The sequence below is a fragment of the Gigantopelta aegis genome, chromosome 6 (assembly GCF_016097555.1).
Source record: "Gigantopelta aegis isolate Gae_Host chromosome 6, Gae_host_genome, whole genome shotgun sequence".
In the NCBI taxonomy this organism is placed as follows: domain Eukaryota; kingdom Metazoa; phylum Mollusca; class Gastropoda; order Neomphalida; family Peltospiridae; genus Gigantopelta; species Gigantopelta aegis.
The window spans coordinates 85873107-85900270 of record NC_054704.1 but is presented as its reverse complement, the minus strand read 5'-3'; the positions used below and the strand labels follow the sequence as shown (position 1 = coordinate 85900270).

Below are 27164 nucleotides of genomic sequence, written 5' to 3'. Positions count from 1 at the left end.
ACTGACTCCAAACCATGCGTGAATGCTCCGCAAGGCTCAATGGGTACGTGTAAACCACTTGCACCGACCAGTGATCCATAACTGGTTCAACAAACGCCATGGTTTGTGCTATCCTGCCTGTGGGAAGGGCAAATAAAAGATCCCTTGCTGCTAATCGGAAAGAGTAGCCCATGTAGTGGCGATAGCGGGTTTGCTCTCAAAATCTGTGGTCCTTAACCATATGTCTGACGCCATATAACCGTAAATAAAATGTGTTGAGTGCGTTGTTAAATAAAACATTTCTTTCTAAAAAAAATTCACCCCTGGACTACGTCCCATCCCGTGGCAGGTTTTAGGCCTATGCTAGAAAATAAATTGCGAGTACGTAATAAAAAAACAGACCATAAGTGTCCCTATAAGGTTACGAGTTTCAAAAAGTTATAAATTGGATATTGAATTTCATATGCTTTGACAAATTAAAAACAGCAGTTCACTTACAATCATCTATTAAAAATATATATATATATATATATATATATATATATATATATATATATATCCAACCATTACTTCCAATATTTTAGGGTATGTAATTTTACCCTCTGTACCCTCTGGTAGAAAATGTGCCAATTTGCTTATACACAATATCTTTTTCAAATATGCAATCATCTATTGCAATCAATATGCAATCATCATCTCAAATATACAATCATCTATTAAAATATATATATATATATATATATATATATATATATATATATATATATATATATATATATCCAACCATTACTTCCAATATTTTAGGGTATGTAATTTTACCCTCTGTACCCTCTGGTAGAAAATGTGCCAATTTGCTTATACACAATATCTTTTTCAAATATGCATTTTTGCATGTGGGAGAAAAGAAAGTTGACCAATAAGCAATTTTTCTGCACCAGAGTTTTCCATTTGGGGGGGGGGGGGGGGGGGGGAGACATAGCCCAGTGGTAAAGCGCTTACTTGATGTGCGGTCGGTTTGGGATCAATCTCCGTCGGTGGGCCCATTGGGCTATTTCTCGTTCCAGCCAGTGCACCACGACTGGTACATGTATATCAAAGGCTGTGGTGTGTGCTATACTGTCTGTGAGATAGCGCATATAAAAAAATCCCTTGCTATTAATGAAAAAATGTAGCGGGTTTCCTCTCTAAGACTATATGTCAAAATTACTTGAACAGCTGATGATTAATAAATCAATGCGCTCTAGTGTTGTCATTAAACAAAAACAAACTTCTAACTTTTCCGCTCGGTTATACACCTATACTGAAAAAAAAAGAAACTTCCGATTTGTACATATAGTATTTGTTGTGTTAAAGAATTCATTGTGTAATGAAATTATATAGGTAGTATTAGCCGTGAGCTGTATTATCAGGATTCATGAACTTTATCGATTATTTTTGCACTGTTAATCGTGGACAACGTGAAATTCAGTGTGCATGTGCATGCATGGTTCGACATGTCCCGTGTAGTATTCGGTCAATTTGTTTTACTTGTCTTACTGACATTTTTGTCAAGTGAACGAAAACGCTTCAAAATTTGTAAAAAAACGTTTTTTTACATTGTAGCATTTTTAGTATGCCAAAAATACCCAATAATTTACGCGAACAGGCGATTGGCATGCTTGATGCTGGCATGTCAACAGAAGACGTTGCAAGGCTTGTTGGGTGTTCTAGTCGAGCGATAGACATCTTCGCGTAAGATTTCGAACGACAGAAAGCACCAACGACTTGCCACGTCGTGGACGTCCGCGTGTTACAACGCGTGGTCAAGACCGCTATATCATGAACACGCATTTGCGCAATCGATTCCAAACTGCCACTGCTACTGCTGCTAACACACCTGGGCTTCATAATAACCGAATCAGTGGGCAAACTGTTCGTAATCGTCTGCGGGAGAACGGTTTACATGCACGACGTCCTTACGTCAGATGCGTTTTAACGCAACGTCATCGTCTAAATCGTCTTAATTGGGCACGTGTACACACTCGTTGGATACGGCGACGCTGGAATACCGTTCTTTTTTCGGATGAATCCAGATTTTCTTTACAACGTGGTTATGGCAGGGTGCGCGTCTACCGTAGGAGAAATGAACGCTATGCCGACTGTTGTGTTCTTGAACGAGATTGTTTCGGGGGTGGGGGTTCTGTCATGGTCTGGGCAGCCATTGCCCATGGTTATCGTTCACCACTAGTCATCATTGATGGCAATTTAAATGCTCAACGTTACCGCGATGACATTCTCGCTCATCACGTCATTCCTCGGTTCCATAACAACGCCAACATCTCGATTTTTCAGCATGATAATGCCACCTCTCATACAGCTAGAGACACTGTAATTTTCTTAGGACAAATAATTTCATTGATGACTGGCCCGCTAAAAGTCCTGATCTGAACCCCATCGAGCATGTCTGGGATAGTCTGGACAGACGATCGAGGCGTCGTCCCAACCCACTCGCTAACGTCAACGAACTTCGTCAAGTGCTCATTCAGGAATGGAACAATATTCCACAGGCAGAAATCAACACTTTAGTCAATTCTATGCGCCTGCGATGCACTGCAGTGGTCAATTCAAGAGGTGGTCATACCCGTTATTAAATGGGTGGGGTTTTTTTTTAACCCCTACCACACTTGGTCAAAATTTCTCCCAGTTTCTGTTAACCTATGGCCATGATTTTGGCACCAAACGATGCACCATGGAACACTCTTTAAACGCATATATAACAATTATTCCCCCGGTTTGTTTTCATCAAGTTATGTTCAAGCAAAGTTAGCGGAAGTTTCTTATTTTGTTCAGTATATATGTGGAATGTCCACTGCCAGCTTCTTGTCTAAATTTGTTGTACTAATTGTACGGGAACATGAACAAAATACTGCTTGTAAAAATGCAGATATGGAAATGGATGAGAAAACGTGCACAGAATCGCCTTAAATGTAAAGTCGGCCAGAAACAGAAGAGAGCAACAGGAAACCTGAGCAACTATACAGATTATATGAAGCAGCAGGTACATTTTCCACTTGACGACATCCTCAATAATAACATAACGCTAATGTAGCATTAATAAGAATCACTTTATTTTTATACACAAAACACAATGTCATCAAGCTGAACCTTTATGTTCAATTTGGACACATTTACAGGTTTGGAAGATATGTACTGCCTACATGTTGAAATTGGACCTGTGTGAAACATGAATAAACATAAATGTGTTATTGTTACTCATTTATTTTCCCTCTTGGGCTTTTCCAGAATTGACTGCATGGGGAGGCAATATTTGAATATATCAACCATCTACTAAATCGTTTTTAAAATTGAAACCATGTACATGTATGCATAAAGGAATAGTGATGACCTACCACTATCAGACAACCCCCATACGAACTATTCTGGAACTTCCCCAAATTGTCTCTCCTTCACAATCAGGCAATCATAATGCTGTCTGGTTACAGTTCATGTTAAGAATTGTCCGCTTGAGTCGTCATGGCTTTGTGAATCAATTAAATTTTTCGGTTTCCAGTAAAAATAATGGGCCAAATTTACAAAACCTGTTTTGGACTTACACACATTTAACTACATGTATTTACAATGCTTAAACACCGGCTTTTATGAAAAATAGGCTTCGTAAATTCGGCCCCAATATGTCTTGAAAAAAACGTAATCTTATACATTAGACAACAATCCAGTATGCGAGAATCAAAATCAACACTAATTTCGTAACAGTAAACAACATCAACCAACTGTTGCCATGTTTAATAGGAAATTCAGTCACAAAATAAGCATATTTTCTAATGCTGATGATGTCCTAAAGCTCAGCAGAAAGTTTCTAAAGATTATTCCCTGTTGGTGAAATCGTAACGTTGTCCTTCTTGATTCAACCGATTATAACACACTATTCTTGTTGGTGGTTTTTGGTGGTTTTTGGCAGTTTTTACACCTTGAATATTGTAACAATCTGTTAATAAACAAGCATTCTCAGAGTACTGCTAAAGCAATACATGTCCCCTACCAGGCCCAACAAATTTTCATATCTCCTGTTCAAGGCCATAACTCTGTCAAAAACGTGCCAATCTTCATGAAAGTCAAACATGATCAGTAAATCTATGTGATAAAGCTATACCAAAATGAAATTCAATTAGATATCTGGAGGCATTATTAAAAAAAAAAGTCTGGAAAACTATGTGGAACATATGAATGGACGGACAGACTAATAAAGCAATTATCTGTTCACTGTTGTTATCTACTATACAGTGTAATAAGTTAATGAAACAATATTTGCCATCTTTCAACGCCATTTTTCTACTAATGTTAGATTTTAATGTGAATTCTAAAAATAACTGTAATCAATTAAATTGCACACATTACGGTAGTTGAAACAAGAAATTATAACTTTCATGAGTCAACGTAACTGGTTACAATAAAAATGATATTTTCTATAGTCCGTCCCACAGGGAATGCCTTTTTTCATGTTATGGAATTTACCACAAGTTATTTATTACGGAGACGACTGTTTTCTAAATTGGACACAAAAATAGTTGTGGTTTTTTTTGCATTTCCAAAACACTTTTACGTTTCTTATGTCAAACAAAACTGAAATTATTTACCAAAAAAACTATTTTTCTAGGATGATTGAACGGGACGGACTATAGATATAAAATGACAGATCTGCAGACTTGGCCTTGGTGAAGTAACAATCACATTGTTTTTAACTGTCCCACTTCTTGAACTCCATGCCATCTGGTGGTTTAACATCTACTTTTTCCGTTCCCACTTCATTCCAGTTCGTACTAAGTACTGTTCCTCCTGATTCATACTGAAATCAAGAGAGCAATTTTAATTACATTAATTACTGGGGCGGTGGGGGGTGCGGGGGGAGGCTTCCACACACACCATATAATTTACTAATGACTGTTATTTTAAAAGATTATTACTTTAATATTTATAATTTAGTGATTAATGTTTTTGGTTTACATGTACCTACCATTAAAAGATTAATGATAGTTTATTTTCAACACAACTTCCAATTTTTCCAGAAATATTTGGCCGAGACATACGAGTCATATGATATGACCATTTGGGTCATAATACTAACTTATATTCCTTTCTTTTCTATTGTTCTTGGGGTGAGGAACGGGTAGGGGGTATAAGGAATAGATACTGAACTTTTCTTTCTTTGGTTCAGTGAAATCCAAACTTAATTACTGGACTATAGGAAGTTAACAGGAATCTATTTATTTGAATCGAGGCTTGAAAATTACTTTGTTTGGTGGTTTGCTTGAAAATCTGTACTGTGTGGTGTGCACAGATAACAGCTTCCCACCCCCTCTGTGCATTCATGTCTGGAACAGGCAATGATAGGGAAAAGCTGTACGTTAAAAGATTTAACTATCTGAGGATGGAAAAAACTGTAATTAATAAGATTTAACCATCTGAGGATGAAAAAACTATGTAAAAAGACTTAACCATCCGAGGATGGAAAAAACAAAACTGTACTTAATAAGATTTAACCATACTAGAATGGAAAAAGCTGTACTTAAGATTTAACCATCCGAGGATGGAAAAAACTGTACTTAGCAAGATCTAAGGATGGAATAAGCTGTACTTAATACAATTTAAGGATTGAATAAGCTGTACTTACAAAAGATTTAATCATGGCTTTCCGGACCTCATCCGACCCATCTGAGTAAATCTGCTGGAAGAGAGAGTTTAATGCAGCGTCTCCTTCTTTCTTCTCATTCTTCTCTTCCTCACCCACCTCTTTCGCCAGCTTGTCCCAGTTCCTCGTATAGTGACTTGATGACGGATATCTTTGCGCATCTAGTAAGCAATAAAAGAAATAATAATAAACAAAAAGAAACACCTAAGGAATATTTAGCTATACCACAAAAAGTAAAAAAAGAACTTGCAAGTGATGTTTATGCATCAGCATGTGAATGCTTACTTCCCCCAAAAAGTTTGTTTTGTTTAACGACACTACTAGAGCACATTGATTTTTAATCATCACCTATTGGGTGTCAAAACATTTGGCAATTTTAACAAACAGTCTTAAAGAGGAAACCTGCTACATTTTCACATGAGTAGCAAGGGATCTTTTATATGCATCATCCCACAAACAGGATAGAACATTCCACGGCCTTTGATATACCAGTCGTGGTACACTGGCTGGAACAAGAAATAGCCCAATGGGCCCACCAACGGGGATTGATCCCAAACGATTGCACATCAAACGAGTACTGTACCACTGGGTTAAGCCTCGCCCCGTGAATGCTTACCAAGTACCATTGCAGGGTTTAAGCTGGACCAAAAGATTATTTACAATTTATTGAATTTGGTCAGAAAATTTGTAGCCAAATAAAAGTTTCTATTAGCCACACGGCCAAAATGGTTGCAGATCTATAAATAGGTAGCATTTTCTACTTAGCTTCTTGGTGAATTATTAAAGAAATACTTTCACCAAATTCAAGTTTACTTCGCCTTTTGCAATTTTGCAAACGATAGCTTAAAGTCGCATGCCCTAGTTTCAGTCCACGAAGATTTTGGTTAATTTACAAAACTGTAACACACTTAGATCACGTTTTTATAAAATAGAATGAAAAAACAGGTTTTATATCGATAAATACCATGGGAATCCCCGTGACCCAATTACTTGAAATAATTTTGAAAGTTAGTATTCTGATGTCACCGGTAGATGTCGCTCGAAGCACAGAAATGCCTATGTCACAACAAATTTCCCAGAGTGCACACAGACTTGGGGTGCATTCCTTTCACCTCTCCTGGGCATGTTCCAACTGTTCTGTCCTGGACAGAGAAAGGAATGAGTTTGGGTGCTTCTGTTGAGAAAGTGGCCGCTGCAGCAATCAAGATACTTGAATCGGAATAAGACAACAATGATAGTCCGTCACTGACCATGATGACTATACTAGTGTTTGAAATAATACATTTTATATATAAACCGCAATTAGCCTACATTTGCTATTCGACATCGGGTACTATTGGTTTTAAGGGTTTGTAACGTTTTGTATTGAGATACTTACTTGTCTGAACTTTATCGTTAATGAAAATGTTTACGAACTGTGAAGAAAAACCTCACAAATGAACGACAAGCAAATGACAACAAATCGGATGGTGATTGCGCAAACCGTGCACGAGAAAACAAACCAAACCAAACTGATAACGGTCACGTGGAATACCAACGTCTGTGACATTGTAACGGGAAGATCCCCTCTAAAAATAAATTAGACCTTGTCTGCTCAATGGTTTTTTCTCAAATATACGTGCGTTTTTAAGAAATAAGAAAAATGCATTTTGTGGTATTACAAACACCAGGATTACCAGGATTACCAAAAAAACACTTCAGGTGAATGGAAATGTACATGTATATTCTAAATAATAAAATGTAAGTAAAGTGCAATTTTATTTGTGAGAAAATGGGTTTAGTAGCGAAAAACAACGGCGTAATGGTTAACAATTAGGGCGTGTCCCTTTAAAACTCTGTGTATGTGCCTGCAATATTATACATTGGTAAGAAACAGGATTGTATATTATTGTATGAGCCTTTGAGGTGTAGTGGTTAAGCCATCGAAATGGAGGCTGGGAAGGAAGGAAGGAAATGTTTTATTTAATGACACACCGAACACATTTTATTTATGGTTATATGGCATCAGACATATGGATAAGAACCACACAGATATAGAGAGAGGAAACCCGCTGTTGCCACTTCATGGGCTACTCTTTTCAATTAGCAGCAAGGGATTTTTTTATATGCACCATCCCACACAGGATAGTACATACCATGGCCTTTGTTACACCAGTTGTGGAGCACTGGCTGGAACGATGAAGGCTGGAAGGTACCAAGTTTTTAAGGTGGTACTGGCTCCCACTTAACAGTGAATTTCAATGGCTCAATGGGGACACCAACGTCTCTCTCACTAACCATAAAGTCAGTAATACATGTATGAGAAGCTTAAACCTTGAACTGTGCTCAAATAAACTCTTATAAAATGGAATGTCAGTCAGATCAGAAATGACTTCAGAATCATTCAGTTCAAACAGATTTTTTTCAAAACTGAATCATTAATGTGAAATTCAACATTTTGTTGATCCTCTCTGAAACTGAATGAATCTTGAATGATGGCTGAACTGTTAACAAGAAATTATTAATCAGGTCTTAAATTATAACCATGTGTGTGTGTTTTGAGTTTGCCAGTTTGTGTGCATATGTTTATATATTATTGTACTGTATATTTCAACTGTCATAAAATCCTGCTTAAAATCACATCCAGACCTTGAGTGAATGATTTTATTTCAGTGTTCTGTCCATCACCTTCCAACTTTGTCCATTGTAACCCCTCACTTTTCTTCAATTTGATTTCAATCTAAACAAAAGAATTATTTTAGAAAACAGAATAAAGATCAACAGCAGTAAAATCCACATGAAAGAATGAAAGAAAGAAAGAAAGAAAGAAAGAAGGAAAGAATGAAAGAAAGAAAGGAAAGAAAGAAAGAAGGAAAGAAAAAAATTCATATAATTTAACAATAATTACATTTCCGTTACATTCATTACAATATAACGTAATCCCATTGGTTCCAGATGTAGCAACGGGAGTTTGTTCAATTCTCGATGAACGTAAAAATTACGTCATCAGGTAAGGTCATATCTGATGACGTCATTTTATATGGGCAAGTTGTCTTATTGAGCGTTATTGTTTATGGACTAAAAATAATTCAAAATAAAGTATGAAGTTTTAGTTTTATTCTTAACAAGTATGATTCAAATTTAATTTTAAGTATTGTCTGTTATTTCTTTTACGTTCATTTTGGGTATAACAAAAAAAAATCATCTGCAAACTTATGTGAGAACAGCTTCACCGATTCACAGAGTTTGCAGATTATTTTTTTGGTTGATACCCCGATGAACATAAAAGAAATAACAGACAATCCTTAAAAGCACTCAGTATTTTTTTTTCTCTGTTATATGGCATCAAACATATAGTTAAGGAACACACAGATAATGACAATGGAAACCATAGGCTACACTTTCGATTAACAGTAAGGGATCTTTTATATGCACCATCTCACAGGTAGGAAAGCACTTGTATACAACAGTTATCACTGGCGTAGAGAACTGGGGGGGGGGGGGGGGGGGGGGGCGCAAGGTGGCATTTGCCCTCCCCCCACTTTTCAGATATTTTGCTTTATATTTGCTTTATAATAGTGTAAAAGTGTGTAAATATAAAAATGTGCCCCCCCCCCCCCCCCCCCCCCACACACACACACACTTTTTGGCACCATCCTACGCTCGTGGTTGTGAAGCACTGTCTCAAAATGAGAACTAGCCAAATGGGCCCACTGATGGGGATCAATCCCCGACTGATAATGCAGTAGGTGAGCACTTTACCACTGGCCTACATCCCACAATTCAAAAGAAATACCAACATATAAATGGTTACCGTACTAGATGTTACTGATCACATAGGGTAGACAGGAGGCTGTATTTTTTACACTCGCCCCTCATAAAAGTCTATTTAAATGAAGTACACAGAGAAAACAATGCAGTAGACCAATCCTTCACAAAATAATAATGATGTCGACTCTCAACACCTAATCAACTCTGGAACAGTCCTAATTATATTATTTACAACTGCCATTTTATTTATACTTTATTTTCATGCTTATTATCAATTAAGTTTCAAGCACACTATCCTCATCATACGCCTCAGCTATCTGGGTTAGTGCTTAGTGAGAAACGTTGTGTAGTGGTCTCATACCTACCCACAGCATCATTAAACTTACTCCGGGTAAGAGCCAGTACTGGGATGGGAAAGAAAGAAAGAAAGAAATGTTTTATTTAACGACGCACTCAACACATTTTATTTACGGTTATATGGTGTCAGACATATGGTTAAGGACCACACAGATTTTGAGAGGAAACCTGCTGTCGCCACTACATGGGCTACTCTTCCGATTAGCAGCAAGGGATCTTTTATTTGCGCTTCCCACAGGCAGGATAGCACAAACCATGGCTTTTGTTGAACCAGTTATAGACCACTGGTCGGTGCAAGTGGTTTACACCTACCCATTGAGCCTTGCGGAGCACTCACTCAGGGTTTGGAGTCGGTATCTGGATTAAAAATCCCATGCCTCAACTGGGATCCGAACCCAGTACCTACCAGCCTGTAGACCGATGGCCTGCCACGACGCCACCGACGCCGGTATTACTGGGATGGGAGTCCAGTATCTACTATCCTTAAGTCTGATGGCTTAACCACTACAACACTGAGGCCAGTATACAAGTGTCATGACTACTTGAGTCCTATATATGTTTTGTACTAGGGGACAAGCAAACAGATCAGTTTTCTATGTCCTAATAATGCATTTTGTATGTACATCATATACATATAAGTAATTACCTTAGAAGGTGTGACTTTGTATGTTGACTGTTGTGGTACAACAGTGTGGGCGAGATGCAACTGGAGACTGTAATCCTCCAGATCCGGTCTTTTCACTATCACACTTAACTGAAGATTAAACACAAGACAAATGTCAGGACAATGGAAATGAAAGGAAAGGAATAGTTGTTTAACGACAATACTAGCACATTTTGAAGTACATCTATTAAATGTCTAACATATTTGTTAGTAATACAACTTCTTAGCACTCAAAAAAACCGAAAGGTTGATAGTTTACATTGTGACAAAAGTGTCAGATCTAACAAGTATGCTATGGCAGATGCTAAATAAAAAAAACAAGTGCACCCAACAAATTTCCTTTGATGATCAATGGTTAAAGTTTGTTTTGCTTAACACCACCACTAGAGCACAGATTTATTAATCATCAGATACTGGATGTCAAACATTTGTTAATTTGACATATAGTCTTAGAGAGGAAACCCACTATATTTTTCCATTAGTAGCAAGGGATCTTTTATATGACTATCCCACAGACAGGATAGCATATGCCACTGCCTTTGATACACCAGTCGTGGTGCACTGGTTGGAATGAGAAAATAGCCCAATGGGAAAAACCGATGGGGATCAATCCTAGACTGACCGCACATCATACGAGCACTTTACCAATGGGCCACGTCCCACCCCTTGATGATCAATGGTGCATACAAAGAATGTCACTTTGACCTAATTATGAAACACAATGGAAAGTTGAGGGTTTTTTTTTATAGATAATGATAAATATAACACCAAGGGGGAAAGAAAATGCTGAATATTAATAAAGCACATGTCAAGAAATATGTTTCAGTGTACAATCATGCAATACTTACACTATTTTCTTGGATATCACAAACTAAGCTGTCCTTGTTGACATTCTTCAGCAAAACAGTAATAACAACATGTGTTGGGGTTTGGTACCAATCATGCCTGGTGAATAAAAAAATATATATACATACAAATCAATATTTCATAATCCGGCAATTTATGTCCCAAATGTCATATGGGTTACTGTTAGTATATGAACTGGTTTTCACATAATTGAAAAAAGAAATGGGTTTTTTTATTGATACCACAGTACATTATTTAATAAATAGTTCTTAGATATTTACCATAGGGTCATTATGTTATTAATGTCTAGAGTGGATAAAAAGAAACACACTGTTTCAACTAAAATGTCTTTTTTTTAATCAACAGCAAGATTGTTTTTATATTTTATTTTTAGTAAGCATTTTCCCATATACAAAATAGCACCTATTATATCTCAACATACAACTCACAGACGTACAAACAGGTCTACAGATGGGGATAGATCCTATAATGTACAGCATCTCAACATCAGCAAAATACTGGCTCAATAAAAACTTAATACAAGAATTCCATGAAATTAAATGTCCCGCAAATGTCATTTTTGACCGAAGGCGTTAGCCTGAGGTGAAAAATGAAACATTTGTGAGCATCAAATAGATAATAACACCCGCAAATCTTAAAACACCATATGGTTGTGTCCATTGTAAAGTGAATCGATTTTCGACGGAACTAACTGTATATTTGGTATTTCTTGAAAATAATACCTGGCAACAATCTAACTGAAGACCCTTGAATCGTCAACTTCGCCTGTTCCAATTGCTAATGACGTCACTTTCTAATGACGCTATTAGCTTTCTGGGTGTTATTTTCATTTGATCCCGGAAAAAGAATGTAATTAACCAATCACAATACATAACACACTCGCAGTCAGTTTAGAATGTTGTAACACTCCTCATGTTAAATGCAATGATGTCATAGTATATAAAAGATAAGATTTATTCTGTATGGCCTGAAGTCATGGAATACGCCTGTCTTGTCTTGCATAACTAGGGATGGAAGAATAATCAGGTCTTCACCTGACACTGGGTAGAATTGGCACTGGTTTATGTTCCGTCGGAGGCTCACTGGGTACAGGCACCTGGCTTTGGAGTTTAATACTGTCGTCACCCATGGACAAGGATTTCATCTTCTCTTCACACTTTTTTATCCAGCTGTCATAAGAACTGTCAGTCTCTGGAAAATGAAGCATTCAGTGTGTAAACAGTAAATCTGAAAACCTCCATCAAGATATAGGCAAAGTTTGCTTTGTTTAATGACAACACTAGAGCACACTGATTAATTAATCATCGACTATTGGATGTCAAACATTTGGTAATTTTTACTAGAGCTGTGCAGTATATGGTATATCGTCAGGTATTGGTATCATGCTGATACCGATTTACCATTATGAGCAAATATAAAATACCGAAATTTCGGTATTGAAAAATGTTTCTCGCCATTTAGTAAAGCACTAACAATATATCTGACGAATGTAAAATAGCTGAAAAGAAGAGAGATGAGGGTTTTGTGTATGGAATTTAATTTTATTTAGATGAAATTAGTGGGTGAGACTTAACTCGATCATGCATTTAAAGCTGAGTATATCGAAAATACTGCTCGATATCGGTATTGGTATCGTATAAATATAGAATACTCTACCGATACAGAGGTAAATAACCCTCAGAATACCAATACTGATACCGAACATGAAATTTCAATACCACCCAGCTCTAATTTTTACACATAGTCTTAGAGAGGAAACCCACTACAGTTTTCCATAGCAGCAAAGCAATCTTTTATATGCACCATCCCACAGACAGGATAACAGTCGTGGCTATCAAAATACAGGGCCAGAATGAAAATCAGTGGTACAGCATTTGTTTGTCTGATGTGCAGTGGGTCATAGGATTAATTACCCTAAATAGATTGAGAAATAAATGTTTTATTTAATGATGCACTCCATACATTTTTAATTATGGTCATATGGAGTCCGACCTTTGGTAATGAGAGAGGAAAGCTGCTGCCACTACTCCATGGACTAATCATTCTGATCAGCAGCAATTTATAAAATATACACCATTGTACAAACATAGTACATATCCCAGCCTACTGGTTATACCAGTTGCGGGTCAATGGCTGGAACAAGAAAAGTTCAATGTGCCCACCAACAGGGATTGATTATAGACCGACTACACACAAACAAGCTATGGGCTATGTCCCACACTTCGATGGATTCAGTATCAAAATAACCAGTAGGTTAGATAAGAAGTAGTCATAGTTTAACATGTGCTGAGTGTTGTTAACAAATATTGATTTCCTTTCTATAATACATGTAGTTTGAAAGTAAGAAATTAATCCTCATTTTCATATATACAGTTGAGCACCGTTGTGTCGATCTTGCTTGAGTCGATATATTGTAACGTTGTTTTAAAAATGTCAAATCACTACCCACTGAGTACCTGGCCAACAAGAAAGCATGGATGACATGTGATATTTTTAAAGAATGGCTTTTTAAAATTGACAAAACATTTCGTAGACAAGGACGAAAAATCACAATGATTGTTGATAACCGCCCCGCCCACCCTCATGTCACTGGTCTTACCAATGTAGAACTGATATTCTCGCCCCAAACACCACGAGTCATACTCAACCAATGGATCAGGGTATTATTCAAAATCTAAAAGTGCACTATCGAAAACATAATATTTTCAGACACCTTACCGCCATAGAAAAAAACCTGAAGTTAAACTTTCGGTTTTGGATGCCCTCTGATTTTTAAACCTTGTGTGGGATAACGTATCTCAGTAGGGACAATTAACCACTGTTTCCGCCATGCATGCTTCATTAATACAACTGAGTCAGCCGATCCGGAGTATGAAAGTGACCCCGACGACGACGTTTCCTTGTCACACCTAGTAACCAATGGTGTGACTTTAATGGAATATGCACGTGCCGATGACAGCCTGGTCACCTGTGCTCCCATGTCCGACGACAGCATTGTTGAAGAGATGTTGGCTGCCCGGAACCCTGTTGTAGCAGAACCAGAGCCAGAGAGTGATATGGAAAATGACGACACTGCTGATCTTCCCCCGCTATCGTTGACGTCAGCAACAGAGGCACTGGAGTTATTAACTCGATTTGTGGACAGCGGAGATTCCAATGGAAATCCCGTCCGTGCTATTGGGGACTTAACAAACTTTCTAAGCTCAGTAGCTTTCATGCCTTGTTCTAATGCGCGACAGACATTATTAACAGACTTTGTGAATTAAGTGTTGTGATAGTTGTGATTGTTATTTGTTCTTCCAGTTTGTATAATTGCATTTTGTTCTTAATCCTTTATTATAATATGTTAAAATTTATTTAGTAATTTTTTGTTTAATTGTCTCCATATCCAGTCATTTTAATTTCACAATTTATAAAAACTTTTAACAGATTCAGTAGGCTTGCGCACATTAGTATTATTGATTGGTTTATTGATTAATTGTTATTATTAATTTCAGAACATTTTTCTTTGTGTTACATTATGTTATTGTGAAATTAAATGAAATTCTTGATTTGATTTAAACAAATAAATTATATTTTATTTTTAAATTTGACATCTTTTGTTTGTAATTTCTTTATTTACATACTTGACTAAATGTAGTCGATATTTGGTTAACTCGATATTTATGTGCGGTCCCCACGATATCGACACAACGGTGCTCGACTGTATTTTCATATGTAAAATGTATTTTTCCATTATCCTTAAATTAATAATATAACCATCCCACAGACAGGATAGCACATACCACAGCCTTTGATATACCAGTCGTGGTGCACTGGCTGGAACGAGAAATAGCCCAATGGGCCCACTGATGGGGATCGATCCCAGACCGACTGCGCATCGAGCGAGAGCTTTACCTCTGGGCCACATCTAGCCCATTAAGACAAGAAGAAATGATGGTAAAAACAGTTGTGCAAGATACTGGCAAAAGAGAAAACAGTTGAAAGATTTTCCAACTAGAAAGTCATGACCAGTAAATACTAAATGCTGTGGTGGATAGAGAAAGAGGGAAACAACCTTTCTATGAGCTAGAAACACTAATCTGAAAATGACTGGGATGTGGAGGTGGGCAACGAAAGAAGTTGAAAGAGGAGTTGCCCGATCAAGAACAAAATGGGGCAGTGGGATAAAAATAATTTAACAAACCTTTTGGTCAATGATGAGTTTAATAGAAAGTGTTCATTCCTACTAATTGGAGCACATGCTGAACTTACCATTCAATTTCTGCCCTTCTTTAAATGCATCCAAAGCACTTTGGTAATCTTCTAAGTTAAATAAGGCAACACTGCAAAGACAAAACACATTTAATAGATTTATTAATTGTTAACTACAGGGCTGCACAAATAAATCTATTTGCTGTTTGTGCAATATCTGTACAGTGGTATATTATATTTTGCTCATCATAGTAATTAAAAAGCTGAGATGAAAACAACTGAATTTTATGCATTTAATTAATTTTTTTAAATAAAATAATGATTTTATTTCATTATATGAACTTTTACATTAGTAAATTATGAAATTTCTTTATATTATTTTGAAAATGGGTTATGCAAAATAATTTGAATAACCCATTAATTTCCAATTTATGCAGCCCTGTAACTGTATCATATATGTACTATACAGATTCTGACAATGAATGACCAGATGGATATTTAAGGACAACCCAGCAAAATAAAACACAGCGTAAAGCTAATTCAGACAAAGAGAATTAATTCATTTGTATCTTACTTTATGACGCAAGACCCATATATTTTCGAAGCTATCTTAGCACTACGATATCGTAAAACTGTCATCGGCTATAGTGTATGATGTAGTGACATCAATATCATAGCACTACGATATCGTAAAACTCATCGGCTATAGTGTATGATGTAGTGACATCAATATCTTAGCACTAAGATATCGTAGAACTGTCATCGGCTATAGTGTATGATGTAGTGACATCAATATCTTAGCACTACGATATCGTAAAACTGTCATCGGCTATAGTGTATGATGTAGTGACATCAATATCATAGCACTAAGATAGCTTCAAAAATATTTATCCTCTTAGAAGTTTCATTGAAATTGGAATTAATCTACCGAGGGTTGCAGCCAGATGGTACAATGATCAACAAGTCCTTGATTAACAGTATACACAACACTGTACTATACATGTACTTTAATCAGGGTAGAAATACAACATGAAAAAACTGCACCTGATACTAAGCTCACAGGCCAATTAAAACTAGTAAACAAATACAGAGAGACCGACTACAGATCCATGTAAATTATTTGTAAAACAACAGATGGTTATAATCTGGGCTAGTTATAAAACCTGCTAATTTCGTAGTCTGATAATATGTAGAAATCAAAACTGATAAAACGGTTGCAATTCAACATCTTGGCCACCCGTCTAACTTTGGTAATGTGGGGATGAGGGTTACATTAATTGTAAATAATATTGATTGTGGAAAATGGATATTACACAAAATATTCAGGAAGATTAAACCACAACTGATTCAAGTGGTGATAATATTACCCTTTCCTCAATGTTGCTTTAGATGATTTGGAATTTAAAGACAAAGCTGTGCAGCAGTCTTCTTTCGCTTCTGAAAATTTCAAAAAATATTGTGCATTAACTTTCATTTAAAGACTAAAAGTACACGTGTAAACTTACACATTTGTCTGTTTTTAGAGTAAATACAAGTTTTAAAAAACAAAGATGAAAGTGCATTACAAAACATTAAGTTCAGAAAGACTGCAAAAATAATGGTGTTCTAGGAAACTTGAAAATGGGGGTGGGGGAGAGAGAGGACACCTTTTGTAGCTACATGTGGATTCTGTTGTTTTTTAATAGTACCATATTTTCCGGCCTATTACACGCACTGGTGTATAAACCACACCCCTTGTTTTTAGACCAAGTTCCGACCTTCGTCTGTACATAAACCGCACCTTTAAATAAGCTGCGGTTAAATTAAAGCCACAAACTTAATTACAGTTAATTATTGTTTGTATTTAATAATAATAAAGAGATCCATTCTTCCTTAAATTCAAACAATAATTAATTGTTGATTGTGTGGCTTTAAGTTTCATTTCACATAAGGGGTAAGTTTTGTATACAAAAGACATTGTTGACAAACCCCGCTATTTTTACGAAAATATGAACAAGAATTTGGTAATGCATTGTTCGTAATATTGGATTAGTTGCAAAGAAGAAAAAAATACATGACAACATTTTATTATTCCAGTACGATTACAAAGTGTGAATAAAAAAAAGTGCCCAAGTAAAAATTACTAGTACTCACTTGATTACACGTGTTTCTCTGTAACCTAACTAGTGTGCTGTGTGCAAAAATTACATATTCAAACGAGGCCTGGTCAAGCTCGATATATAAGCCAGTGGAAGTGAACCAAAACTAAGCACGGTCCTGTCAGTCGTTTACAGTTACAACATTGTTTTATAACTTTTAAACGACTGCCTTTTTAAAAAAAATATTTGCCGAGAATTATATAGTTATTATATATATAATTACTTGAAATATAATGAAATACAACAACGTTATGCCCTGTATAAATTAGCGAGCTAATTAGATTGCGAATGTCGACATTTAATACAAACATTACAGGTACTCTGATAATGAGATTGTAATTCGCAAGCTTCGTACTGCACTTAAAATTCTGATATATTAATTAAAAACATTACAAACAGGTAACAAACAGAGGCGCTAAAGAGATCAAGAAACTGTTTTGATGTCATTGTTAAGGAGGTCCAGCTTTTGCAAGTGGCCGTAAATGGCCATGACATTGTAATTGTGTCATGTGACATTGTTTAGGCTGCCACAGGCTTTTTATCTGGAGTACAGAATATGTATTTGGGTGTAGTTGCTACAAACTATAACAACATTACTTTGTATAATATGAGGCGAGTTAATTCGTTACTTCATTTTAAAACATCAGACAAACACATCTGATGCACTACTAACAATAAATGTTACAGAAATCAAACTAAGAAATTTTGCGGTCAAGTCTGTTTTTGACACCATAAGTATAACAATACACAAGTGTTGTATTGTTTCTAGCCTGACTAGACTATTAATAAAGAGCCATTCCATCGTAATACTTCAGTCCCAGTCATTTGGAATACTATATTATTATTATGAGAATGAAAAAAAAAAAAAGAGGTACGGTTTATACCCACAGCGGTTACTGTACAATTCATAAATAAACTGCACCATTTTATAAACCGCACCTTGCAATTCACAGTAATAAAGTAGCAGTTTATATGCCGAAAAATATGGTATATTTTCAAGAGATTCTACAAAAATGAGGGTGGGATACACCCCTGAATCAACTCATGTTAATAAACAATACAGTTACCATTAAAATTCTCAAGCTTTATGTGAGCCTGAGCTCGACTACAGAAGAATTCGTCTCTACTTCCATCTGCATCAATGGCTTCTGTGTACAACTAGAAAAACAAAACCAGCATAGCTTATTAAAACATAAACACAAAATATTAAAACAAATAAATAATTCAGGGCTCGTGCTCTCATTCACCACAGTTGGCAATTGTGGAGAGAAAAAAAATTGTGAAAGATTTTTTTGTTTTTCATCTCTATTTTTAGTAACCAAACATGCTTTCAACCAGTTTTGTTCAATTGATCTGCCTTGTGGTATGAATATGCATCATTTGCATGTCTGCATGGCCAGTCTAATTGTCAGCTGCTTGTCATAAAGCTGCAAAATGCTATCAAATAATATGAAATACTGTTTAAGACACATTGCATTGTTGATACTAAATGTTTGATTACAAGTTACCACAAGTTTTACTTTTTATTAGTCATGTTTCGAGTGTTTTGCTATACCAAGTCAATATTGTAAAATCTAGGTCACTTGGTTGAGTTAATTTTCACAAAGTGGGTGTGTTGGTGAGGAATACATATAGTTACATATAGTTACAATCATTATTAGTTAAAACTTTCAAAGTTTATTTTAAACATATTCAATGGGGAAATTATAATTTATTGGTGCAATGTCTTCTGATATAAGATCGGGGGCGAGAGGTAGCCCAGTGGTACAGCACTCGCTCAATGTGAAGTCAGTGTGGGATCAATCTCCGTTGGTGGGCCCATTGGGCTATTTCTTGTTCCAGCCAGTGCACCACGACTGGTATATCAAAGGCCATGGTATGTACTACCCTGTCTGTGGGATGGTGCATATAAAAGATCCCTTGCTGCTAATCGAAAAGAGTAGCCCATGAAGTGGCGACAGCGGGTTTCCGCTCTCAATATTTGTGTGGTCCTTAACCATATGTCTGACGCCATATAACCATAAATATAATGTGTTGAGTGCGTCATTAAATAAAACATTTCTTTCTTTTTTTCTGATATAAGATCAGCACCAACATGATACATCCCTCCATCCCTTGCAAAGAAATACAAAACTCTTGGAGCAAGTTGGCGAGAAACATTCAAGTTGTGAAAGACAGTCGCATGCCAGTGTTTTGATAGCAATAACATATAACTTTAGAGGGTTTTTTTGTCTTTATTTTGGGTGACTGGATATAATCTAGAGTTGGACACCAAAACAACTGAACAGTATTCAGTATTAAGAGAAGTTATAAGTGTGTGTGTGTGTGGGGGGGGGGGGGGTATCATCATGCATGGGATGTGTTACAAAACAATGTTATGGGGTAGGGAGTGGTATTGTCATGAGTTAATACTTTAAAAAAGAAAAATATATATTTATTTATTTAACTTTTATTTATAAAATAAAACATAGCCAGTCTGGTCATTTTAAAAAATATATATATTATGTTTCTATAGACATGTATTTTTATTACCAACGAGATTAAAGATACAAGCCCATAGTTAGCCTATGGGCCCGTGGCATAGGAACAATATCTGGAGTGGTAGCACAGTCTCTAATGGGGTGGCACAGGCTAGATTTTTATTGTTATATAAAGCAGAAAAGAAAATAATTTTTTTTTTAAAAATTGTAATTGTACATAACTCCTTTTATCACTTTAAAACTATAAATATTAATGTGTTATATTTTTTTTTTATTGTAATAAAAACACATACCCCGAAACATACTGAATGATACAACTCATTAGGTTATTAAATATGTAAACATTATGTACTTAACATTTCACACTTGAGGTGCAAATATATATGACATTGCATAGTGCATATCTTAGTCCGGTAAATCTTGGGGGGAACATGAAAATCGGATCAAATATATTTATTTCAAATAGCAGAGAAACATACAATTTATGTTGTTATCTGATGCATACATATGTACAAAAAGTAAAACCGACTCTTTTATATATATATATCTATATATACACACATATACATACACACACACACACACACACACTCACACACACACACACACACACACACACACACACACACACACACACACACACACACACACACACACACATATACATACACATATAGACATATACATATACACATACACATACACATACACATACACATACACATACACATATACATATACATATACATATACATATATATATATCTATATATATATATCTATATGTATATGTATATGCCAGTCGTGGTGCACAGACTTGAACAAGAAATAGCTCAATGGGCCCATCAACGGGGATCGATCCTAGACCAACCATGCATCAGACAAGCACTTTTCCACTGAACTATGGCCCGCCCTAAACAGCAGCATTCCACTATTAGATGAGTAAAAAATAGACCCACTAAAACAATCCCGTACAACTACATGTATAAGTACATTTTAGCATATATACGTTATTATCATAAAACACAAGATTAAAAAAACAACAACTTTAGACTGAAATGCCAATATGTAATTGGCGAATACATATTTATAGTCCGTGCCATCATTCTATAAACATGTTTTTTGTGAGTACATGTAAGAAGAAATGCAAAAGTATTTTGGAAATAACAAAAATATACTATTTTTGTGTGCAATTTACAAATCAATAGGCTCAGACATAAATAATTTGTAGTAAATTCCATAGCATGAAAAAAGGTATTCCCTGTGGGACGGACTATAGACTGGTGAAAGAAATTGAAGATAGGCAAATGTTTTGGCGAATAAAAATAGCAACCCAGGGTTAGCCCTGTAATTATTTATTTAAATAACAATGTCAAAAATCCATGACATAATTGACAAAGATTGCTGCCTTTCTGTTTTGTTTCACTGGTAATATTATTTATATTTATTATAAATTAGGGTCTCCACGAGTACTCGAGTACTCGGGCACGGGCAGAGTCTAGCAAGACTTCAGTCTGTTTACAGGACTCAAGTACCTGTACAAGGAAGAGCACTCTCATTTAACAGGCATCGAAATAAGCATTTTGTCTGGTAACCCATTTACAGGTTACCACAAAATATAGCCTGGTAACCTATGGTAACAGGTTACCACATTGGTATGAGAAATGAATTCCGGCAGTAAATTTATCTAGTGGGCATTGCTTAAACGTAGATTGTCGAAATTGCTTGAAATTGCACAACTGTATACGAACATCGGTGCAATTTCATACGAGAAAACGAAACGCGGAAGTAAATTCATCTAGTGGACACTGCTTAAACGTGGATGACTATAATTGCTTGCAATTGCACAAATGTGTGCGAACATCGATGCAATTCCTTACGAGAAAATGAAATGCAAAAGTCCGGAATGCATTGCCTGGTTTAAGTTCGGAAACGAAACGACCGTTCTTGCTTTTCTTGCATGTGGTAACCTCCCGGTAACCTGAATGACCGTTCTCGACTTATTTCAATGCCTGATTTAAGTATATTTTAACGTCATTTTGCCATATGCTTGCTGCCGGTTACATTGTAGAGCTACGAGACATGGAGGGGAAAACAAAAATTGAATGTGTGGAATGCATTTACAATGGCATGGTTTGGTATCTATGTTCAGCGTTCCATCAGTGGGCCCATTGGGCTATTTCTCATTCCAGCTAGTGCCCCACGACTGGTATATCAAAGGCTGTAGTATGTGCTGTCCTGTCTGTGGGATGATGCATACAAAAGATCCCTTGCTAATAAGGTCAACGGCAGTCACTTTTCGGACCCTTGTATTTAACAAAAGGTACTTTTTATTTATTTCATCTTTTAAAACTTAAACTTAATATTTTGTGCAGAATTATGAAAAATAGAAAAATACCCTCATGTAAACAGCATTGTTTGTGTGTTATAGAATTTTGACAGGGGTCAAGGTTAGTAGACTAGTTTTTATTTTAATGTGGCGAAACACTGTAATAATATAGCTAATTTTAAATTTGAATGACGTCAGTATTCCAATGATGTCACTGCATCTCCTCATAATAACCATAATGTTTCCGTTTTCAGAACGCTAGAAAAATTCCGATGCCAAATTGTTATTGAATTTTTTTTTGTTTAAACATTACTAATGCACCTAAATGTGTTTGAAGAAAATCTTGTAATTAATTTTTTTTAACCTTTTACGAAATATGGATTTCAAGTGAAATGACGGTAAGATATATTATATTTATTGAGTACGAAACCAAAACAAGGGTGCGAAAAGTGACACTGACTGTCGTCGACCTTAACGGAGCAGGTTCCCTCTCTAAGAGTATGTCAAAATTGCCAAATGTTTGACATCCAATAGCTCATGATGGAAAGAGTTTGACCTGTACCCCTCTATATCAAGGCTCTAACACGTTGAGTGCCATAAACAAAATGGCGGCTGGTCCAGTTTGCCAAGTCATATGAAGATATGCATTTCCTTTATTTACCCATAAATCTTATTTCTAAGTTATTTTATGCATATTACTTAGTACGTTTATGGAAGAGCGTGTGACACGAAATTACTCGTAGCTGGCAATGAAATATAACATTTTTATTTGGTATGCCAAGTACGAGTCGTAGTCTGGCAACATTATGCAATCACTGTATTGTATTTGCCAGCTACGAGTCACGTACCTCCCAGATTTTATTGCATCATTGGTTTTTGTTACGTAATTTTGATACTCAGTACTTGCTACTTTCCAAAATGGCGACTAGAAACCTTTCTGCTGAGCAAATTGCTGCTTTGATGATGGAAACAGATGAGGAAAGTGATGATCCTGATATGGATATTAGTGATACTGATTCACTAGATCTTGATACTAATTGAGCAGTGAAGAAGGTGATACAATGATTTCATCAGACTCATATTTTTCAAGTGACAATGGGGTACAACCGGCAACACGATCAGATTTTGTGGTGTTTGCACTCGAGGACCTCGTGGTCGTGGAACTCCTTGAAGCGGTGATGGCCGTGGTGGGTGTGGTGCAGTTACACCAGCTAGAGGTCGAAGTGTGCGATATCGTGGTCAAGGTAGAGCTGCAATTTTGTTTCAATGAAAACTGAAAACTCTGGTCTTAGAATGGACATAAAGGATACATCACCCGGTGCATATTTTGATTTATTTCTGACACCACAGTTGATAGATAAAATGGTTACAGAAACAAATCGATATGCTGCAGTGGAAATAAACAAGCAACGTCCTTTAAGAAAAGAATCACATTTGAAATCTTGGAAGGACACAGATGCTAAGGAAATGAAGCAGTTCATTACATTGTTGCTTCACATGGGTCCAAAAACCTTGCCTACTATACAACACTACTGGAGTACTGATGTTCTATACAGTTCGCCATTTTTTGGTGGTGTCATGAACCGCAACCGTTTCCAACTACTTTTGCATTTCTGGCATTTTGCAGACAATGATCAACATAATGCTGATCACCTGTTTAAGACACGCACTGTTCTGGATCATTTCAACGATGTCATGCCGGCTATTTACTATCCAGAGAAAGATCTCTCTACTGATGAGTCCATGGTACTCTGACGTGGCAGTATATCAAGAATAAATGTCATAAATATGGAATCAAACTCTATGAACTGTGCGAGCCTCGAGGCACTATTCTGAAGATTCAGGTATACAGTGGCGTCCACCTAACTGATGATGACGGCTATGGTCAAGCTGCTGCAACTGTTCTAGACCTCTTGGACGGCTACCTAGACAAAGGCCATGTGGTGTACACAGATAATTATTACAATTCTGTGAGTCTGGTGAAGAAGATGACAAACCGATCAACCTATCTTTGTGGAACTCTGCGATTTGACAGAAAAGAAAATCCAAAAGATTTAATCAAACAGAAGTTGAAGAAGGGGGAACATTTTGGAAGCGGTCTGAATCAGTGGTAGTTTGCAAAAGAAAGACAAACGCGAAGTTCTTACAATCAACAACATGCATCGAACTGAGATGGTTGATGTTAGAAATCGGAATGACAAGCTGTCAAGAAAACCGAACACAGTCTGAGATTACAACAATGGCATGGCTGGAGTAGACAGGTCAGATCAAATGCTGTCTTACTACTTGGCGCTGCGCAAGACAATCCGGTGGTATAAGAAGATTGTCCTGCATATCCTAGAAGTGTTTCTTCTAAATGCCCACATCCTGTACAACGCAAACAACAGAGAGCAGATGAAGCTATTAAAATTTCGTGACCTGGTCACAATTCACCTGCTTGGTGATGTCTATGACAAATTACGTGACCACGGCCCAGCACATTCCCAGGCTCCAGTAAATGAGACATTCCATTACCTTGCACCACTGCCTCCCACAGAGAAGAAAGAGCGACCTACCAAACCTTGCCGAGTGTGCACAAAGGCCGGTACGAGACGGGAATCCCGTTACATCTGTGAAGTCTGCCCCGGGAAGCCAGCTCTTTGTGTGGGAAAATTTTTCAAAGTTTATCACATGTCAGAATAATGGACATACCAATTCAATATGACACTGACAATAAACCCACATTTATTAATAGTTCAAACATAGGCACATTATACATGGCAAAACGTTTGTTTCTTTTGATTGCTGTTATAGTTTTGACTTTCGTCAATGAAGACGATCATCGATTTATCATTTATATGAATGTTTCAAACATAGTCCAAATTGCTCTGAAACATTAGGAATAAATCTGTTCCTGTATTTATGTTCATTTTTAACATTATAACTATAAATGATTTAGTCAAAGAGATATGTGTCAAGATATTTCCATTATGAAATGCTGCGACTTGTGTTCACAATCAAAATCATTCAAACATTAATTAATAAATAATTTCATTGATTATTACATCAATTTGTTAAGGTTTATCCTGCCTAACCATTAAGCCATTAGCATTTCTGAACGGTTCCGAGGAATTTTGCTCGGAATGAATTGCTAGAATCCGCTCGGTGAAAAAAAAACCAGTTGGATTTTTTACCTTTAATTCAAAGTGAAGATTGTTTCAAAGTAAGTATTTCTTGGTCTCCATGAGCTCAAAATAGATTACAATAGACGATTAGTGTGTGAAAACGTGATGGTAGTCGTTATTTTGACCGCAATTTGTTCCAAGCAAAATTCCTCGGAACCGTTCAGAAATGCTAATGGCTTAATGGCTAGGCAGGATAAACCTCACTGTTGACAGTGTTGTGCTTGCGCACAAGGTTAATCTTGATGAACTAAGATGTATAATGCTATTTGACTTTATTCCTTAGTCATATTATCATCTAGTAGTATGTGTCGGGTACTCGGGTCTGGGTCAAGTTTGACCCTCAAGTACTCGAGTCCAATATTTTGAAATATTATAAATACCACTATATCATAAAGTTGGCATAACAACTAAGAAGACACAAAACTGAATACGGTTTTGGCCTACCTCTACAGCTCTTTTGTAATTCTCGTTGACGAATTCTTCGTTTGCTTTACTGAAATTAAAAATACAAAATTATAACAACAGCTAAATTAACAAAACGCGTAAAATATTATATTAAATGTTAACAAACACAATCCAAACCTAAATATATCCGCCATTTTCTAGAAACTTCAAGACGGCAAAACGAGTTATCTCCCATTTATTGAGACTAAAAGAAAAACATTCCAAAGAACAGATAAAACTTCGTCCTTAGAATTTACTACTACTACTAATAATAATAATAATCCTTATTTAAAGAAGGTTACACAAATAGTTGTGCACTATTCTCCCTTGTGGTCTTCTGTCTATTAAGCGTTAAAATTATTACTCTACATATAATGAAATAAACAATGTAATAACAAAAATCAATATAACTATCCTTCCTTAAATGAATCGAAAATACAAATGATGATTACATAATACACATTTAAAAAAAAAAAATGTTATCACAACTTGATATAATCATAAATAAATAGCATTTAAACGTACATTACTCCTGAGTAAAGATTATAATTACTTTTTCAAGAGCCAGTGTCGTTATGAATTTTTTTATATTGTCTATTTTTTATATTGTCTTTTAAATAATCTTATATTTTCTGCTATGTATCTGCCTTTAAGAAATCCAGTCTGATCTTTGTCCTTAATTTTATCCAGAACGTCACTAGAACACATTGATTTGTTAATCATAGGTTATTGGATGTCAAACATTTAGTAATTTTGACATAGTCTAGAGAGGGTTCGGATCCCAGACGAGGCATAGGATTTTTAATCCAGATACCGACTGTGTGAGTGCTCCGTAAGGCTCAATGGGTAGGTGTAAACCACTTGCACCGACCAGTGATCCATAACTGGTTCAACAAAGGTCATGGTTTGTGGTAAGCGCAAATAAAAGATCCCTTGCTGCCTGTCATAAAAGAGTAGCCTATGTGGTGACAGCGGGTTTCCTCTAAAAAATAGTGTCAGAATGACCATATGTTTGACGTCCAATAGCCGATGATAAGATAAAAAAAATCAATGTGCTCTAGTGGTGTCGTTAAATAAAACAAACTTTACTTTAGTCTAGAGAGGAAACCCGC

The 27164-nt window shown here is 36.2% G+C and overlaps 1 protein-coding gene across 1 annotated transcript; it reads right to left on the bottom strand.

Annotated features, from left to right (window-relative positions):
• Positions 1–3064: 3064 nt before the first annotated feature.
• On the bottom strand, positions 3065–26237 carry LOC121375222 (protein SGT1 homolog). Its single transcript, XM_041502536.1, has 11 exons — positions 26191–26237; positions 26053–26101; positions 18703–18793; positions 16865–16934; positions 15558–15628; positions 12338–12494; positions 11285–11381; positions 10419–10526; positions 8294–8384; positions 5648–5826; positions 3065–4822 (listed from the first exon to the last, which is right to left on the bottom strand). Exons 1-11 carry the CDS (start codon positions 26205–26207, stop codon positions 4715–4717), a joined length of 1038 nt encoding a protein of 345 aa, XP_041358470.1. The 5' UTR covers positions 26208–26237; the 3' UTR covers positions 3065–4714.
• Between the last annotated feature and the right edge of the window lie 927 nt (positions 26238–27164).

Bases quoted from the DNA above. Each gene is read 5' to 3' on its own strand.
- LOC121375222 (XM_041502536.1), bottom strand. The intron at 12,495-15,557 runs GTAAGTTCAGCA...TTCATTTTCCAG, and splicing joins AGAAGGGCAGAAATTGAATG to AGACTGACAGTTCTTATGAC. The intron at 5,827-8,293 runs GTCTGGATGTGA...ATTGCTTACTAG, and splicing joins AATAAAATCATTCACTCAAG to ATGCGCAAAGATATCCGTCA.